This window comes from Oncorhynchus keta, unplaced genomic scaffold, assembly GCF_023373465.1.
Source record: "Oncorhynchus keta strain PuntledgeMale-10-30-2019 unplaced genomic scaffold, Oket_V2 Un_contig_5916_pilon_pilon, whole genome shotgun sequence".
Taxonomy (NCBI): Eukaryota; Metazoa; Chordata; class Actinopteri; order Salmoniformes; family Salmonidae; genus Oncorhynchus; species Oncorhynchus keta.
Window position 1 is genome coordinate 1,002,378 of NW_026288583.1, and position 20,216 is coordinate 1,022,593.

Here is a 20,216-nt window from a genome sequence, read left to right on the forward strand (position 1 = left end):
AAAACAATACTCACAGGTGATGGAGTGGTAATTTGGAGGTGCTCAAACAAAAGAGAGGTCAATACATAAAAGAGCGCGTGAAACACAGCGACCTACAGACATGGCATTTACAGAGAGATTGAGCTCTAGAGCAAACAACTGACAGGGTTTTTAAACCAAGCGAAAGGAACTGTGATAGGGTAGGAAACAGGAGGAGGTGTGTCTTCTGATTGATGATTGATTGTTGACTGATTGGGGAGTGATAATTTTCACCTGTGAGGGGAGAAGGAGAGAAAAGAAACACACACACAGGATACTTGTATCCGTAACATTGTGCCATTGGTCACAGTAGGGCGTGGATCAGAAAACCAGTCAGAATCTGGTGTGACCAACATTTCCATCATACAGCGTGACATCTCCTTCACATAGAGTTGATCAGGCTGTTGATTCAGGTCTGTGGAATGTTGTCCCACTCCTCTTCAATGGCTGTGCAAAGTAGCTGGATATTGACACGAACTGGAACACGCTGTCGTACACGTAGATCCAGAGCATCCCAAATATGCTCAATGGGTGACATGCCTGGTGAGTATGCATGTCATTTTCAGCTTCCAGGAATTGTGTACAGATTCTTGCGACATGGGGCCATGCATTATCATGCTGAAACATGAGGTGATGGCGGCAGATGAATGGCACAACAATGGGCCTCAGGATTTTGTCACAGTATCTCTGTTCATTCAAATTACCATTGATAGAATGCAATTGTGTTCACAATGTTGACATCAGCAACCCGCTCGCCCACCCGACACCATACATGTGGTCTGTGGTTGTGAGGCCGGTTGGATGTACAAATTCTATAAAATGACATTGGCTTATGGTAGAGAAATTAACATTCAATTCTCTGGCAACAGCTCTGGTGGACATTCCTGTAGTCAGCATGTTAATTGCTAATGCTCCCTCAAAACTTGAAACATCTGTGGAATTGTGTTTTATGACCAAACTACACATTTTAGAGTGGCCTTTTATTATCCCCAGCACAAGGTGCACCTGTATAATGATCATGCTGTTTAATCAGCTTCTTGATATGCCACACCTGTCAGATGGATGGATTATCTTGGCAAAGGAGAAATGCTCACTACCAGGGATGTAAACAATTGTGCACAAAATTTGAGAGAAGTAAGCTTTTTGTGCATATGGCTCATGAAACATGGGAGCAACACTTTACATGTTGTGTTTATATTTTTGTTCAGTGTATTTTTACATGACACTGACTGAAGCAGATCGCAAAGTAAACTGTGTGTGTGTGTGTGTGTGTGTGTCTTAGACATTCACAATTATCTAGTCACACTTAGATACTATATTAGAGTCAAATTCAGAGAACTTTTAAACAAACAGCAAAATAACAATCAATCAATGGAGGAAGGGAAGCCTCCATTGCAGAAGGAAGATGGTGTAGAGGTGGTCGGGGCGTTGGACGAAGGCCACGGTGGGGAAGATAAGAAGAAAGTGGAGTATATTATGAATAAACATGGAGTGGGGGACTACACATCATGGGCAAGAAAAAAAAGAGACATGGAATATTTTTTGAGTGAATATGGAATGGAGGATTGCACCGCACTTTTGGAAGAGCTTGAGGAGGAAATGGGACAGGAGTGAAGATCAAATACATGTGGTGGGAGGTGCAGTGATGCATGCTGAGAAGAAGTTGAGTGTAGAGGGAGGTTTTGAGGTGAGGAAGGAAGGCGTCAAGTGGAAAAAGAGGGATACATGCTCCAGTAGTCCTTATTAAGAGTGAGGGGGAAGTACCTGCTGCGAGTTCTGGCCTCGTTCTAAGGATGATAAGGATGACTTTGGCCCAGTGGGAGTGAGATTTGTTCAGAGAATGGATCCTTGCTGTTTGGTTGATCCATATGTGGCGTCAGGTTGAGTGGAGGAGAGGTTGGGGACTGTTGAGTTGGTGAAGGTCACTCAGAATGGACTCCTGATGATTTATTGTGTTTCCTCAACCCAGAGTGAGAGGGCGCTCCGGATAATGAAATTAGGGACAAGAATTGGGAGCCGTTGAAAGGAGTGATAACGAAGATTCCCGGTATCTGTGACACCCGCAGCTTGATGAGACGTATCCATCGGAGTAGACATTATCTGTCATGCTGAGTTTTGATGTAGAGTCGTTACCAGATAAGGTCAAGGTAGGAAGTGTCAGTTATCCTGTGAGAGTTTATGTTCTGAGAATATTACGGGGTTTTATTATATTACGGGGTTATGGTCATATTGTAGCAGTGTGTAGGAGGGAGATGCCTAGATGTGAGAAGTGTGCAGGAGGGAATGTGTGGTACCGGGGGAGAAAGTTGTGTGTTAGTTGTGGGGGTGATCATGAGGCTGGAGATCGGAAGTGTCCGGTGAGAGAATGGCAGATTGAGGTTACCAGGGTTAGAGTAGTACAGAAAGTGTTGTATGCAGAAGCAGTGAAGAGAGTGGTAGAGGAAGACGTGTAAAGGGTAAGGGTTCCTGAGAGGATTCCTGTGAGTAGGTGTAACAGTATAGCTTCCGCTCCTCTCCTCACCCCTACCTGGGTTCGAACCAGGGACCCTCTGCACACATCGACAACGGCCAACCTCGAGGCATCGATACCCATCACGCCACGAAAGGTTCGGCCCTTACAGAGGGGAACAACTACTTCAAGGTCTCAGAGCAAGTGACATCATCGATTGAAACGCTATTAGCGCGCACCACTCTAACTAACTAGCCATTTCACATCGGTTACATAGTCAGAGATCAAAAGAGAGTGATCATTAAGGTGGGTTTTTTAAAGATTTAAAGATATGGTTGTTAATTGTACTGCAGAAATGAATCGAAAGCCAAAGAAAATACAGGTTGTAGTGGCAGAGAGGTATTTGGGATTGCAGCTGCAGGGTGTTGAGTGGTAGTGATATGTCTTTTCAGACCATTGGTCTGGAGTAGGACTGGGTAGGGTTGAATAGTTGGTGGATTTTTCAGAGGGCTAATACGTAGTAGGGTAATTTTCCTTTTCCCAATGTTGTGTTATTGTATCTAAGAATATAATGTAGGTAGGCCGTGAACTGGCTCACACACCAGTATAGTAGGTGGCGCTGTATGCAGCTAAAAGTTGGATGCGAGCCATCAATCGATCAATCTTGTTAGAATTCTGAGCAGCTTTTGACATTATCATAGTCAGAGACACACCTAGGCAAAGGTGGGTAGCTGTGTAAACTTGTTCCACATGATATGCACTGCAATTTATCCAGAAGTTGGCTTGACTATGTTTTATAGCACATTCATTAACTTTTTATATGTTCATTGTATATATGTAGGCAATCTCTGACAGTGTCAATAGTTGGTAGTTATCGAAGCCGGCAAAGCTAGCTGGCCAATACGTTAGCATTTGGAGAGATAGGGTTCCGCTGTTTACATTAACATTACAAATATTCGTTGTAAGCTATATTGGAAACACTCATGTTTGACCATTTTCGAAAAGACAATGACACCACTAAAGTCAGGTGGAGGATTTCTTCGCTGGAAGAATTTGAAGTTCTAGAATTTGAAGTTCTAAATGCATCTGAAAAATAACCTTTCAACTATTTATTTTTTAAATATTTGTAACGGCGTTCGTCTGTTGAAGGAGAGTCGGACCAATATGCAGCGTGGTGGTTACTCATGTTCTTTAATGTAGAATAGCGATAAATGAAATAACTTATAAATATACAAAACAACAAACGGAATGTGAAAACCTATACAGCCTGTCTGGTGAAACCTAACACAGAGACAGGAACAATCACCCACAAAATACACAGTGAAACCCAGGCTACCTAAATATGGTTCCCAATCAGAGACAACGAGAATCACCTGACTCTGATTGAGAACCGCCTCAGGCAGCCAAGCCTATGCTAGACACACCCCTAATCAGCCACAATCCCAATGCCTACAAAAAAGACCAATACGACAACACAATAAACCCATGTCACACCCTGGCCTGAACAAATATATAAAGAAAACACACAATACTAAGACCAAGGCGTGACAGAACCCCCCCCTAAGGTGCGGACTCCCGGACGCACATCAAAACCATAGGGAGGGTCCGGGTGGGCGTCTGTCCATGATGGCGGCTCCGGCTCGGGACGTGGACCCCACTCCATAAATGTCATAGTTCCTCCCCCTCGCGTCCTAGGATAATCCACCCTCGCCGCCGACCATGGCCTAATAGTCCTCACCCAGAACCCCACCAGACTGAGGGGCAGCTCGAGACTGAGGGGAAAGCTCGGGACTGAGGGGAAAGCTCGGGACTGAGGGGAAAGCCCGGGACTGAGGCGAAAGCCCGGGACTGAGGCGAAAGCCCGGGACTGAGGCGAAAGCCCGGGACTGAGGGGAAAGCCCGGGACTGAGGGGAAGCCCAGCCCTGAGAGGAAGCCCAGCCCTGAGAGGAAGCCCAGCACTGAGGGGAAGCCCAGCACTGAGGGGAAGCCCAGCACTGAGGGGAAGCCCAGCACTGAGAGGAAGCTCAGGCAGGTAGTTGGCCCCGGCAGATCCTGGCTGGCTGGCGGATCTGGAAGAGTCTGGTTGACTGGCAGATCTGGAAGAGACTAGTTGACTGGCAGATCTGGAAGAGACTGGTTGACTGGCAGATCTGGAAGAGACTGGCAGATCTGGAAGAGACTGGCTGACTGGCAGATCTGGAAGAGTCTGGCTGACTGGCAGATCTGGAAGAGTCTGGCTGACTGGCAGATCTGGAAGAGTCTGGCTGATCTGGAAGAGTCTGGCTGACTGGCTGATCTGGAAGAGTCTGGAAGAGTCTGGCTGACTGGCTGATCTGGAAGAGTCTGGCTGACTGGCAGATCTGGAAGAGTCTGGCTGACTGGCAGATCTGGAAGAGTCTGGCTGATCTGGAAGAGTCTGGCTGACTGGCAGATCTGGAAGAGTCTGGCTGACTGGCTGATCTGGAAGAGTCTGGCTGACTGGCAGATCTGGAAGAGTCTGGCTGACTGGCAGATCTGGAAGAGTCTGGCTGACTGGCAGGTCGAGCTGCTCTGGCTGCTCCATGCAGACTGGCAGCTCTGGCTGCTCCATGCAGACTGGCAGCTCTGGCTGCTCCATGCAGACTGGCAGCTCTGGCTGCTCCATGCAGTCTGGCAGCTCAGGCTGCTCCGAACAGGCAGGAGGCTCCGGCAGCATTGTAAAGGAGGAAAACACTGGCTGCGCTGAACAGGCGGGAGACTCCGACAGCGCAGGAGAGGATGAAAACGCTGGCTGCGCTGAACAGGCGGGAGGCTCCGACAGCGCTAGAGAGAAGGATGGCTCTGGCTGTGCTGAACAGGCGAGGCGCACTGAAGTCCTGGTGCGTGGTGCTGGAACTGGTGGTACTGGATCGAGGACACGCCCAGGAAGCCTGGTGCGGGGAGCTGCCACCGGCAGACTGGTGTGTGGAGGTGGCTCTGGATAGACCGGACCGTGCAGGCGCACTGGAGCTCTTGAGCACCGAGCCTGCCCAACCTTACCTGGCTCGATGCCCACTCTAGCCCGGCCAATACGAAGAGCTGGTATGAACCGCACCGGGCTATGCACCCGCACTGGAAACACTGTGCGCTCCATAGCATAACACGGTGCCTGCCCGGTCTCTCTAGCCCCCCGGTAAGCACAGGGAGTTTGCGCAGGTCTCCTACCTGGCATAGCCATACTCCCTGTAAGTCCCCCCCAAATACATTTTTGGGGCTGCTTTTCGGGCTTCCTTGCCAACAGTGTTCCCTCGTATCGTCGGCTCCTATCTCCGGCTGCCTCTGCTCTCCTAAGTGCCTCCACCTATTCCCATGGGAGGCGATCTCTTCCGGCCAGTATCTCCTCCCAAGTGTAACAACCCTTGCCATCCAAAACGTCTTCCCATGTCCATTCCTCCTTTCGCTGCTTCTGCTCTCGCTGTTGCCTGTTACCACGCCGCTCGGTCCGTGTGTGGTGGGTGATTCTGTAACGGCGTTCGTCTGTTGAAGGAGAGTCGGACCAAAATGCAGCGTGGTGGTTACTCATGTTCTTTAATGTAGAATAGCGATACATGAAATAACTTATAAATATACAAAACAACAAACGGAACGTGAACCTATACAGCCTGTTTTTGTTTTTTTAAATAAAAAATAATTTATTATCTTCAATACCATTCATTCTTTACAACTCATAATTTACATACATACTCAAATAATGGTATTTTAATGAAACTAATTAAACAAAACATAAACCCCAAACAAAACCTCAGGGGAGCATCTTCCCTCCCCGTCACCCTACAAAATACCTTTCCCTATCTCCCCATCCCTAATCTATCCTCTTACAAATCTAAATGACACCCAGCCCTAAACCCCCCTTCCACCTCTCCCGAGCAGCATGCTGCCCCCACTTCCTCTCCTCCCTCTTCATCCTCTCCCTCAAATCTCCTTCCACCCTCCTCACTATCCCTTCCACCCCCCAATCTCTCCCTGTCTTCACCATGTTCTGCCTTGCTTCCCACAGCCCCCGTTTAAAGAGACTCATGAGAAGCCAGAGCAGAAACCTGTCCCTATCCGTCCCTCTCACTCTCCCTACACCCCTCTCTAACCTGGCCCACGTCAATACAAAATCCCCCTTTACCAAACCTAACAACACCCGTGCCCTAGCCCATACTACTCCGGCAAAGGCACAGTCCCAAAAGACATTGCGCACAGTCTCCTCCCTGCCACAAGAGGATCTTGGACAGGTGGGGGATTGCACCAAACTATACCGGTACAAGATGGAAGGTACCGGAAAACACTTATGAAGGCTCAACCAATTCAGGTCCTTGAGCCTTTTGTCCAGACCCCGTGCCTGCACTCCCTCCCAGACCACTTCCGAGATGCCCACTACAGGCGCCGGACTCCCTGCCTTTCTGACCTCCTCGTACAGGTGCCTGTGATCTAAACCTACTCGGGCAACTTCAACCTCAGGGTGCGCACGCAGTCACTTGGCCGCATGACCAAAGTGCCACGGCAGCTGTTCCGCCTGAGGACCCGTGTTAGACCACACCATTATGCTTCTCGCCTGATGCGAGAAAAACACCCGCAGGAGGTAACCGGACGGGTGTATCACTGGCTGAGCAAGCTCCGTTAACAAGAAAGAAACAAAAATTGAGTCCAGCTTGAGGGGGAAATGTGGTACCCCCCTACCTCCCTCCCCGATGGGACAGATCATGCGTGCCCTGGCAACCCACTCGCACCTGCCACTCCACATAAACTGAATGTTTAAATGTTAATAAACTGAAACACAAGACTCACTGGAGGCCTCCTCAGACAAGCCGGCAATGGGTAGATGTATACCAAATACAAAAGAGACGGCAACACATCCACCTTTAGGACCAGGACTTTGCCCATAAAAGACAAATATCTAGCCTTCCACATTGCTAGCTTCCTCTGTACCACTGCGATACGCATGTTCCAGTTTAGCGTCGCTGAGCCGGAGGTCTCAAAATGGACCCCGAGAATCCTCAGGGCCCCCTCACAGAGAGATAACCCCCCAGGCACATCCGTTCTACCGCGCCATCTTCCGAAAAACTTGACGGAAGACTTTGCATGGTTCAGAACTGCTCCCGACGCTCGGGTGAAATCCCCAAAGATGGCAAGGGACCTTGTCAGGCACGAGTCCTTGCACAACAGCAAGGAAGTGTCGTCGGCGTACTGCGTCATCTTAACACGCAGCCCACCACTTCCAGGGATCAGCAAGCCTTCCACCCCTGTGTCTGCCCTAATGGCAGCCCCCAGAGGCTCCATGTACAGAACGAAGAGGAGAGCCGAGAGTGGGCACCCCTGCCTGACCCCAGACGAGAGGTCAAAAATGTCACCCAAGTGACTATTTACACTAACTCGGCCCCCCGCTCAGACATATAATGTACGAATCCATCCTATAAACTTCTCCCCAAATCCTAATCGACCTAACACTCTGAATAAAAAGGATCTATTCACGCGATCGAAGGCTTTCGCCTGATCTAGCACTGCTACCATTAAAGGCAGTCCTCTATCTTCAACCCAAGCGATGGAGTCCCTGATTAACTGTAGGTTCCATCTAATAGAGCGGCCCTCTACCCCGCACGTCTGATCCTCATGAACGACGTAGGGAAGGGCTGTGCGCAACCGGTCTGCTAAAACCTTTGCAAGTAGCTTGTAATCTACACACAGCATGGTCAACGGCCGCCAGTTGCCAAGGTCTGTTACTTCCCCCTTCTTATATAAAAGTGACAGCACACCAACAGCCATTGATCCCCCCGGGACCCCCGTCTCAAGGATGGCCTTCAAGACTTCGAGGACCACTGGTCCAAGTATACCCCAAAACTTGAGATAAAACTCAGCCGGCAGCCCATCTATCCCAGGCACCTTCCCTTTTCCCATCCTCCTAAGAGCGCTCTCAACCTCTTCTAGTGAGATCTGGGCCTCCATCACTTCTCTAATGTCCTCCGGCAACCGCCTGGACAAGTGTTCTAAAAACACATTTCCCTGCTCTACATCTATTTCCCTTTCCTTAAATAAACCTTGGAAATGATCAGTTGTCACCCTGACCATATCCTCTGGTTCTCTAACTATGCTACCATTTTCTTCCCTAACACCATGCATTACCTTCCTACTCTGTCTGGCCCTAACCAACTTAAAGAACATAGCAGAACAAGTCTCATTATGTTCTAGAAAGCCACTATGCACACGCTCCAGGAAAGCTCGAGCCTTCCGCTCCTGCAACTCCCTGAGCTGCGCCTTTAGGGTTGCGGATCTCTCCCAGTCAAACGACCCGCCGAGGTTGCCTGCCTCGTATTCGAGTTCAATTAACCTTTGGATACGATCCACCTCCCTCCTCTCCTCCCTTTTTTTCCTCTTGCAATACCCTATTATAAAAGCCCTAATCCTTACCTTAACAAATTCCCACCACTCTAACACCCCCTCGCACATGGACCGGAGGCCCTCAAGCCTCCAAAAGAAACCATAAATCCCGTCAACAAAAGCCTGCTCCTCCAGCACATCCCGATCTAGCTTCCAGTACCCCCTACCAAAGAGGCAGACTGGCGACCCCACCTGCAGGAGCACCCCGTCGTGATCCGAAAAGAAAACAGGCAACAGCCGCCCAGACAACTTACCCAAAGACCTGGGTACAAAAATATAGTTGAGCCTCCGCTCAACCCACCTGGAGTTGCGCCATGTAGAACCGTCCATTTTCGGAGTAGTGTGCAGACCACCATCTACCAGACCATGGCAAGCCATTAGCCTGGTAATGGTGCCTGCACTGCTATCCCCCCCTCTTCCTAAATCTGTATTAAAATCCCCCTCTATCACTAATTTCCTATTTGTGACACACAGGGGCGTCAGACAGTCCACCATCTCCCTCCTGTCTGCCACCACCTGTGGCCCATACACCATCTAAATTTACAATCCCTTATCGTGACATCCACCCCTATAACCCTCCCCTGCATTACCACAAAATAATCCTCCACTTTAACCTCCTTGTGCCCACACAAAATCCCTACCCCTGATGAGTGCACCCCCCCAACACCCCAAACCGACTCCCCCTTGTCCCACTCCCTCTTAAACCTACTAACATCCCCTCCATCCCTCAGGTGAACCTCCTGTAAAAAACAAAAATCAAACCCCACACCCTCCAAATAACTAAAAACCGCCCTCCTCTTAACAAAATCCCTTAAACCCCTTACATTTAAACTAACAAAAGTAAAATTAGACCCCATGAAAAAATAAAAACATGTAATACACTCAAATTCTAAACCCAGACAGAAAAAAAACAGGAGACTCACCTGCTCCATATCTACTGGTGAGAAAACCATCCGTACTCCCGACATCCCCCCCTCTTCCTCCATCACACCATCCCAGGATGCAGGAATAGTGTTTGGCTCCGGGGTGCCCTGCACCCTGGGTCTACCCCCACAATCCTCCCCCTCCCCAGTGTTGCAGCTGGTTTGGAAAAAAAAAAATTGGGGAGGCTGAGTCCCCAAACAAAAAAACTCCCCACCTCCTCCTGTACCCAGTCCTGAGTCTTGTTAGGTGTGTCCCCACCCAACAGAAGTTGAGGGCCTGGGGAAACCAACAGCAACCCAGAGGTTTCTCCAACCCCCATCACTCTCTTGGCCATCCCCGCCATCTCACTGTCGGCCATTCGCACCCTCCTCTTCATTCTCTTCTTTGGTGATGACGGCAGTGGAGAGATACCACCCCCCCGCCAGCTCCTCCACCATACCCCTCATCTCTTCCACCAGGGCACTTTCCCCCAGCCCACTTGCTCTTCCACCGTCTCCTTCTCCACCACTCCTCCGACGCTTTTCCTGGTTCTCCTACTCCCGTGCCTTCCGTTTCCTTCTCTCTTCCATCCGCCGCTTCTTGCTTCTCCTCCTTCCTTGTGGCCTTCCCCTCTGGACCTGAACTCTGGTCATGAGGCGTGCTTCCTTCCCCTCCTCTTCTTCCCCCATCCCCCGCCCCTGCTCCCCCCCCAGCCGCAGACGCATATGACCTCTGACGGGCCGGGCACCCCCGCCACAGGTGTGCTGACGAGCCACACCCATGGCACGTCTTAGGCTTGTCACAATCCCTCGCCTCGTGATCCTCAGATGCACAAAATCTGCATTTTCTTGTACTGCACGAGGCGAATATGTGACCGTAGGCCATACAGCACCTGCAAAATGGGGGCTGACGTGTATAAAACAACATCCCCCTGTCAGCCCCTAGGGAGAACATAGCAGGAGGATGGAGGTAGCCACCATGTCCCTTTGGGTCCTCTCTGAGGAGGGCCTGGAAGCCTCTCCTCCCATTCCAAAACCCAAGGGAGTCTTTGAGGTGCCTTGCTGAGGAGACGTTATCCATGTATCTCCCCAGAAAAGCCCTCACCTCTTCGTCCTTAACGTAAGGGTTGTAAATGTTGACAGTTACAACCCTAAAGTTGTTCTTCGCCAGGCTTGTTATTTCATAGTGGCACATCGGCCTCTCACCTCCCACTGCTCTTGCCCTTCTCAGGATATCATTGTGTTTTTCCTCTGTATATAGTGCCACGTCGTATGCTCCCTCCAACGAGTTGCCTTGGAAACAAAACACGTCCTTCACCGTCAGCTTTAGAATCCCCATCAATATTATCCTTCCAAAAGATTCCCGTCCTAAAGGCTCCAACTCCTTTTCCTTCCAAGCAAACCGAATCGTGTTGGCCAGCCCAATCCCAGGGACCGACCGTGTTGATGTATTTAGCACCATCTCCGCTAGGAGAATGGCGCTCGTTCTCTTCTCTTCCAAAACAAGTAAAAAGAAAAACCAAAGTGACCGAGCCTATCTGGTGAAACGACACAGAGACAGGAACAATCACCCACAAAATACACAGTGAAACCCAGGCTACCTAAATATGGTTCCCAATCAGAGACAACGAGAATCACCTGACTCTGATTGAGAACCGCCTCAGGCAGCCAAGCCTATGCTAGACACACCCCTAATCAGCCACAATCCCAATGCCTACAAAAACCCCAATACGACAACACAATAAACCCATGTCACACCCTGGCCTGAACAAATATATAAAGAAAACACACAATACTAAGAACAAGGCGTGACAATATTTTGTAAATATTTATTTTTACAAATAAGCCAAACATTACAAAACAACAATTTGTTAAATATTTATAACGTTTTTATTTTATTATTATTTTAATTTTATTATTTGTAAAATAGATCTGAACTTTAGATTATTTTTAAGTCCCTATCTGAATATATATTTTTAAACGACAACGGCACGTGTCACGTGACTCGGGTCAGAGGTTGCTCGAGTTCCAAGGCCATAATATGGCAGGGTCATCAAAGAAGGTATATGAGGTGTTTGTGTCTGAAATACCATGGACCCTTGCAAGCAGTAAGCATGTTTTTTTTTTTTAAATCGGAATTAGAGTTACTGTTGCCAATGTTTTGTTAGGCAGGGAACTTTTGTGGGCGCTAGCCACGTGTGCTACTTTCACCTCAACCAGCTTTTCTCTGCCTCTATTTTTGCAACAGTGTTCATTAGGTATTGATTTTATTGATTGCTAAATTATTAGGCTTATTGTATCCTAATGATATGGGTTTTGCATGTCAATGAGATGGCTACTATAGGTACTTGTCTGATTAAATTAGTCTAAACAAAATTAATTGTGTAGCTATTACAGTCTGATTAATCAGACACGTTAACTATCAGCATTGTCTGTGTAAGGTTACACTGTAGACTTAGTAAAGATAACCAAGTTAGTTGCTTAGCTACAGTGGTAGAATGTGTAATATAACATGTCATTATTTTCTTTCAGAGGAGATGAAAGACTACTTTGGGCAGTTTGGTCAAGTCATGAAATGCCTTGTTCCCTTTGTAAGTACACTGGCCTCAACAGATTGTTTAATGATTGAGAAACCTGTGAGCCCATTGATATCACAATGTTTATCTAATTTGGCCTATATCACAACCTTAATCTTGACTTGCAATGTACAGTACCAGTCAAAAGTCTGGACACTTACTCATTCAAGGGTTTTTCTTTATTTTTACTATTTTCTACACCAATAATAGGGAAGACATCAAATCTATGAAATAACACACATGGAATCATGTAGTAACCAAAAATGGTTAAAAAAAAATTGAAATATATTTGAGATTCTTCAAAGTTGCCACCCTTTGCCTTGATGACAACTTTGCACACTCTTGGCATTCTCTCAACCAGCTTCACCTCGAATGCTTTTCCAACAGTCTTCAATGAGTTCCCACATATGCTGAGCAATTATTGGCTGCTTTTTCTTCCCTCTGCGGTCCAACTCATCTCAAACCATCTCAGTTGGGTTGAGGTCGTGGAGGCCATGTCATCTGATGCAGCACTCTATTAATCTCCTTGGTCAGATAGCCTGGAGGTGAGTTGGGACATTGTCCTGTTGAAAAACAAATGATAATCTCACTAAGCTTAAACCAGATGGGATGGGATATCGCTACAAAATACTGTGGTAGCATCGCTGGTTAAGTGTGCCTTAAATTCTAAACAAATCACAGATGGTCTCACCAGCAAAGCACCATCACACCACCTCCATGTTTCACTGTGGAAGCCACACATGCGGAGGTCATCTGTTCACTTACTCTGCATTTCACAAAGACACAGCGGTTGGAACCAAAAATCTCACATTTGGACTCAAATAACAGATTTCCACAGGTCATTTTCTGTTTACCAACCCTACCTTGTCACAACACAACTGATTGGCTCAAATGCATTAAGAAGGAAAGAAATAACACAAACTTTTAACAAGCTGTTAATTGAAATGCATTCCAGGTGACTACCTCATGAAGCTGGTTGAGAGAATGCCAAGAGTTTGCAAAGTTGTCATCAAGGCAAAGGGTTGCTACTTTGAAGAGTCTAACATCTCAAATATATTTGGATTTGTTTAGCACTTTTGTGGTTACATGATTCCATATGTATTATTTCATAGTTTTGATGTCTTTGCTATTATTCTACAAGGCAGAATAGGTTGAAAATAGTAAAAATAAAGAAATGAATGAGTAGGTGTCCAAACTTTTGACTGGTACTGTATATCGTCTAACAGGACAAAGAGACAGGCTTCCACAGAGGCTTCTGCTGGATCGGCTACACGTCCGAGGAAGGCCTGAATAATGCTCTCCAGAAAGACCCACATGTACTGGAGGGATCCACGGTATAGTTCATCAGACAAGATCATGTCAACCCCATTGCCCATCATTGGGTGCTATACCCTGAACTTTTGTTGTTGACTAAAATGTGTTTAGACTTTTTGTCTAATCTTAGCATGTCTAAACTTAGCATAGATTGTATTTCTCCATTCTAGTTTGAAAGCCAATGTGAATGGTCTTAAATCAAATACACTTTACCATGTCATTAACCAAACTGAACATTACATGTATTATTCTCTCCCATTGTGTCTTTTCAGCTTCAAGTTCAAAGAAACAGAAAAGTGTTTTTGGGACAGAAAACAAACAAAGAGGTGGTGGAGACAAGCTGAGGATGTTTGTATATATGAGGGGTGAATTCAATACCTATGGAAGCAGAACTAGGCCACCCAACAGTATTCATTTCCCCCCCCCCTTCTTCATAGTAGTATGTCTTCATATATTTATTGTAATTTATCAAAATAAAGAGACACAATGTTTGTTTTGCATGGATGAAGGAAGTGTTTATTTGTATATGCTGTTAGTAACTGTATATAAATCCTTACTAAGCTAACATATGGAATTGTTTCAAGATGAAAATACCAAGGATCATTTAGCTATTTGATTTTATGAGACCTTAGGGTATATAAGAAATATCTAAAAATGATTTGATAAAACATTGAATTTGAATTATAGATCAGCAAACCATACAAAACAAACATTGACCTCTTATTTTAGGCACTTTTTTTCCCCATACCATTTTTAAACTGGTCCGGGCTACCTTCAGACTAGGCTTGTGGGCATCCTAGAGCAAAACAACCATGTTCGTGAGACACCTTTCCAAAGGGGTCATATTCGTGTGTAGCCCTAACTGTTCTGACGCTACGGACAGAAGTTGGCAGATTGGCTGTACCGACAATATCAGACGAGTCCTGTGATGCTTGTGGGGGTTGTAGCGCAAAACAGAGAACACCATCGCGTTTGTAAGAGTCTCATCTTTCCATAGCGTGGTCATAATAGTTCAGATGCTACAGACGTTTCTGTGAGAAGACTGATTTTTCTGGATTTCTCATGGTCTGACAAACACTGCTGTTTCTGTGTTGTGGGTTTAACTGGTTGAGTAATTTCGTAGTTCACAGACTTTTTGTTTGGAATAAAAATACATTTTTATACATGAATGCTTGATATTAAAGTAATGGTAGTACGTAATATGTTTTTATTTTGACACACCCCAGTCAACTGTCCGAGAATGGATCCTAGTCAAAAACTTTGAATGACTTAAATCTACCTTTTTTTGTGGGAACAAGGCGTGCCTTACACCTCTCCTCCTGCCCCAGTTGTATAATCTTCTGCTTCTTCGCCATCTTCTTGTCCTTTACTCTACCTATTGTCTTCCTTCCTCTGCTTCTCCTTCCTCTTTTCCTTCTCCCATTCAGAGCCAGTGTCCTCATCTGAACTCGCTTCTTGCGCTGACTCTTCCTGGGGCCTTGTGTGTTGTCCTCTTGACAACTAGATTGTCATACTGTAAGCCCCTCTTGGTGGCATACTCCTACCTCCTGCCCTCCAACTTCCTCAGATGCTTCTGTGCTGCTTCCTCCCTCAAATCACTAAAGAAACCAGCCCACTGGTTATGCTCCTCTTCCATTCTGGTTGCCTCTGCTTTCTTCCTGTGCTCCTTTCTTCTGGATTCCAGCCTCACCTGCTCCAGGAGTTCTTTCTCCTCTTTCCTCATCTCCTTTTCCCCCCAGCTCCAGCTTATTTTTCTCCCCCTCACCTTTTTCTCCGCCTTCCACTCCAGCTCTTTTTGATTCTTCAAGCGTTTCACTCTTAGTCTACATCTGTTTTTTACATAACATGTGACAAATAAAATTAGTTTTAAGTTGATTCAGTTCTGTCTATAGCAGTCTGCTCTTCCTTTTTGGTCTCTCACTCTGTTCATCAAATCTGAATGCATTGGTCACATTCACATGGTTAGCAGATGTTAATGAGAGTGTAGCGAAATGCTTGTGCCTCAAGTTCCGACCGTGCAGTAATAGCTAACAAGTAATCAAACAATTTCACAATAACTACCTTATACACACAAGTGTAAAGGAATGAATATGTACATATAAATAAATGGATGAGCGATGGCTGTGCGGCATAGGCACGATGCAGTAGATGGTTGAGAGTATAGTATATACATATGAGATGAGTAATGTAGGGTATATAAACATGATATAAAGTGGCATTGTTTAAAGTGACAAGTGATACATTTATTACATCCAAATTTCTATTATTAAAGTGGCTAGAGATTTGAGTCAGTATGTTGGCAGCAGCCACTCAATGTTAATGATGGCTGTTCAACAGTCTGATCTTTTTTGGACTTCCTGTGACATCGGGTGATGTAGGTGTCCTGGAGGACAGGAAGTTTGCCCCCAGTGATGCATTGTGCAGACCTCACTACCCTCTGGAGAGCCTTATGGTTGTGGGCGGAGCAGTTGCCGTACCAGGCGGTGATGCAGCCCGACAGGATGCTCTCGATTGTGCATCTATAAAAGTTTGTGAGTGTTTTTCGGTGACAAGCCAAATTTATTCAGGCTTTTGAGGTTGAAGAGGCGCTGTTTGCGCCTTCTTCACCACACTGTCTGTGGGTGGACCATTTCAATTTGTCCGTGATGTGTACGCAGAGGAACTTAAAACTTTCCACCTTCTCCACTAGAAGTCCTCAGACTTCTTCTTTGCCAGCTCTTACCCCTTTCTTCTTCTCTTCAAGCTCTTTCTGTTTTTCCACCTTAAATGTATCCTCTTCACTTTCATCTGTCATGTCCTAATCACTCAGTTCCGTCTCAACCTCTGTTGCAGTCTGCTCTTCTGGCTTTGTCTCTATTACTGTTCATTCTCAGACGTCTTATTCCCCTCTTATCATTCGCTTATTCTCAATCTTCTTCTCCATCTCTATTTCCCTCAGCCTGTTTTGTGGCCACCTTTTTCTCTACTCTCTCTGCCACTCCTCTTTTCCTCTTCCATCTCTTTCTGGCTGACACTCTGGCAGTCTTTCTGTTACTTTTGTCAGACTCGATGCCTCACTTTCAATATCGCTGTCTGTATTAGTTTCATTTGAGATATGGTCTAGTGCTGTAAATGAGAAGTGTTTGCTATTAGCTATTAGTTAAATACCACAGAGGGTTCCTATCTGCTGTGAACCTCCATCCTTAGTGTCTTTCTCTTTATCCTGACCTGCACAGCTTCTCCTCCTCCATCTCTTTCCTCTCCTCAACCTGTTTTGTGGCCTCCACTTTCTCTGCTCTTACTGCCTCTTCGCTCCTCCTTTCCTCTTCCATCTCTTTCTGGCTGACATTCTCTTTCTCCATCTTTCTGTTCTCTTCAATCAGACGAGCTGCCTCACTTTTGATCACTTTCCACTCCTCACCATTCTGCGTTATCTCCTCACTTGTTCTCTGTGTATGAGAAGGGGTATAGACAGAGAGAGAAAGAGAGAGGACAAAATGGATATTAACCCTTGTGTGGTGTTCGGGCCCGTGAGACACATATTCAATGTTTAAAAGTAAATTAGTTATTTTTTTCAACCTGGCTTGGCCTTGGCTAATTTTCATTGAGTGCACACTGTGCACCGCCCTACACATTTATATTACATATGTGGTCTTTGGGTCCCCTGGAGGGTAATAAAAGTGTGTGTAGGTGAAATCAAGTAAAAAATTTAACAAAAAGGTTTGCTGTGTGCCTTCACTCTGTCTTCCTCCTCCCTGGGCCTGCTGTTTCAACATAGACAGGTTATTGGTGCTATCTCCCACTTTTCCCGCATTCTTTACCCTTTGTAGTGTGGGAACCTGCACAATGTTATTACAATACATTATTTTGATACATTGTAAAAAATAATATCAAATAAACTCAGTATTTTTGCAGAGAGAGAGGCTAGGGTGGAAGGAGCGTCTTCCACTCTGGAAGATGAAGAATTTTCAGAATATGAGGATCATGTCTGCCAGTGAGTTGAAAGAAGCGGATGAGATTGACCCTCAGCCAGCCCCAGGACCAGCCCATCAGCAGCCAGCCCCGGGACCAGCCCATCAGCAGCCAGGACCAGCCCATCAGCAGCCAGCCCCAGGACCAGCCCGTCAGCAGCCAGCCCCAGGACCAAACTCATTTACATGCATACTTTAGGGTTCTTATTCTTGCTGGTGTTTTCAGATCCAATGGGAAATTCACAGAATCCCTGTGGGATGCAGAAACTGACAGAGAACTTTTCCGTTCAACGATGTCTGTAAAACGTCCACATTATTTCCAGGATTATCAGCTTCGATAACCGAGACACCAGACCAGCTTGGCGGCAGAGAGACAAGCTAGCTGCAGTCAGGTCAGTGTGGGACAAGTGGGTGGACCGCCTTCCCCTGTTTTACAACCCTAGGCCCAACATTACTGTTGAGCAGCATATGCCATTTAGGAGCCACTGCCCCTTCAGGCAGTACATACTGCTTCATCATATGCATGGAACTTGCACATGTATACGGGGAAGCCAGATGGAGGAGCCCCTGAGAAGAACCAAGGGATGCGGGTTGTCCTGGACATGACAGGGACTCCATGGCCACAACATCACATGCACTAACATTTTTACTTCTCACAAGCTGGGACAGGAGCTCCTCAAGAGGAAGCTGACGATGGTAGGAATAGTACAAAAGGCCTATCAATTCCTCTAAGTTTGTGTTCCCTAGCGTCCTACGCTCCAAAGAAAGGCAAAAATGTGGTACTCATGAGTACACTGCATGGTGATGGGAGAAACTGTGTCCAGGAACATCAAAAACAGAAATCATAATGGATTACAATGCCACAAAAGGAGGGGTGGACAATTAAGACATGCTTGTGACTGGCCACAGCTGCAAAAGAAGAACCCTACTCTAGCCACTTGGACATCTCGCGTTTCTCATCTGGATGGCGTTGAACCTAGATTAGAACAGAAGAGCTCCAGAGGAGACGGCTCTTTCTCGAGGAGCTGGGACCTAAAATCCAGAGAAGGCAACATATCCCAAGGACCCCAGCTTCTGCAGCCATCCTGAGGAGGATTCAGGAGGAGGATGCTGGTTCCCCATCCGCCCGACCCACAGAACCAACAACTCCAATACCGTAAGTAAGTGTGAGTAATGATTTTGCATGTGTGTGTCTGACTGCAGCCGGTAGCAACAAGAAGAAGCGGTACAATGCTTATGTTGTTGTTTTGTCTGCTATTTTAGATGCACTGAAATTCATTGGAAAGACTGAAAAGATGGTAGAAAGTCGTCTGAACGAAGACGTTGAAAGCTGTGGGAGCGAAGACTTTGAAAAGACGATGGCATCCTGACCACGTCTACTGGGGGTAGCTTTCTTTACTGTACTACGGGACCTGATTCACATTCCATACAAATCAAATAAAAAATAAACAAATACATGAATAAATAAACACAAAATAAACGCTGAAGGAATTGTATAAAAGTTTGATGATTTGTTGCTAATGCTGGAGGAAGGAGTATCAATCTTTTAAGCCAGCAACATATTTAGCATATTTTGGAAATGGAGCGTATCTGCTCCCATGAAGAGCAAAGAGAAAGAGAAACCTTCCTGAGAAACAAGGAGAGGAAGTAAAATAAAAAGGAGGATGAGGAGAGAATGAGAGAGAGGGTACTTTCTGGCAAAGAAAGTGTGGCCTGTGTGGTCCAGCGGTTACAGCCACTGACCCCGGAACTCATGTATGTCAGAGTTGGTGTAGGTTTGAATCCAGCCCACAGCCCTTTGGCTCACCCTAACCAGAGACTAAGGATTTAGGTTTTAAGCAGACAGGAACGCTCTGTGGTAATGAAATAATAAATGGTAATGAAATAATAATAATAGCTAATAGCAAACACTTGTCATTTACAGTAGTTGACCATATGTATCGCAACTGTAAAAAGGAATCAAATAACATTAAATCTATGCGCTTTGATTTTGTTATTCACCCAATGTTTGCGGGTCACAACATTATTGGAGTTTTAATACAATACAGCCATAACAATTTATGTAAAAATACATAATACTTCATACTTAGATGTTGACTAAAATCAATTAGAAGCAATATAGACAGCATACATGGTTAACATTTGACATTTACCTCAGCTTGATGTATCAATAAAAGCGCTATTTATTTTTTGGGATAAAATGTAAACTATGTACAGTTGAAGTCGGAAGTTTACTTACACTTAGGTTGGAGTCATTCCACAAATGTCCTGTTAACAAACTATGGTTTTGGCAAGTCAGTATATCTGCTTTGTGCATGACACATGTCATTTTTCCAACAATTGTTTAGAGACCGATTATTTCACTTATAATTCACTGTACCACAATTCCAGTGGGTCAGAAGTTTACATATACTAAGTTGACTGTACCTTTAAACAGCTTGGTAAATTCCAGAAAATGATGTCATGCCTTTAGAAGCTTCTGATAGGCTAATTGATATAATTTTAGTCAAGTGGAGGTGTATCTGTGGATGTATTTCAAGGCCTACCTTCAAACTCAGTGCCTCTTTGCTTGACATCATGGGAAAATCACAAGAAATCAGCCAAGACCTCAGAAAAAACATTATAGAC

The 20,216-nt window shown here is 45.9% G+C and overlaps 1 protein-coding gene across 2 annotated transcripts; it reads left to right on the forward strand.

Annotated features, from left to right (window-relative positions):
• The first annotated feature begins 269 nt into the window (after positions 1-269).
• LOC118362068 (SRA stem-loop-interacting RNA-binding protein, mitochondrial-like) lies at positions 270-14,142 on the forward strand. Of its 2 annotated transcripts, none has more exons than XM_035742272.2 (4): positions 270-561; positions 12,281-12,339; positions 13,551-13,658; positions 13,911-14,142. In XM_035742272.2, exons 1-4 carry the CDS (start codon positions 441-443, stop codon positions 13,980-13,982), a joined length of 360 nt encoding a protein of 119 aa, XP_035598165.2. In that variant the 5' UTR covers positions 270-440; the 3' UTR covers positions 13,983-14,142. The 2 variants fall into 2 exon arrangements, with proteins under 2 accessions (XP_035598165.2, XP_035598164.1); XM_035742271.2 differs by lacking the exon at positions 270-561 and adding an exon at positions 11,775-11,856.
• Positions 14,143-20,216: the final 6,074 nt, after the last annotated feature.

Excerpts from the sequence above, each read along its gene's own strand:
- LOC118362068 (XM_035742272.2), top strand. The coding sequence starts at position 441 with ATGTTGTCCCACTCCTCTTCAATGGCTGTGCAAAGTAGCTGGATATTG. Across the intron at positions 12,340-13,550 it reads TGAAATGCCTTGTTCCCTTT|GACAAAGAGACAGGCTTCCA; the intron begins GTAAGTACACTG and ends ATCGTCTAACAG. Across the intron at positions 13,659-13,910 it reads ATGTACTGGAGGGATCCACG|CTTCAAGTTCAAAGAAACAG; the intron begins GTATAGTTCATC and ends GTGTCTTTTCAG.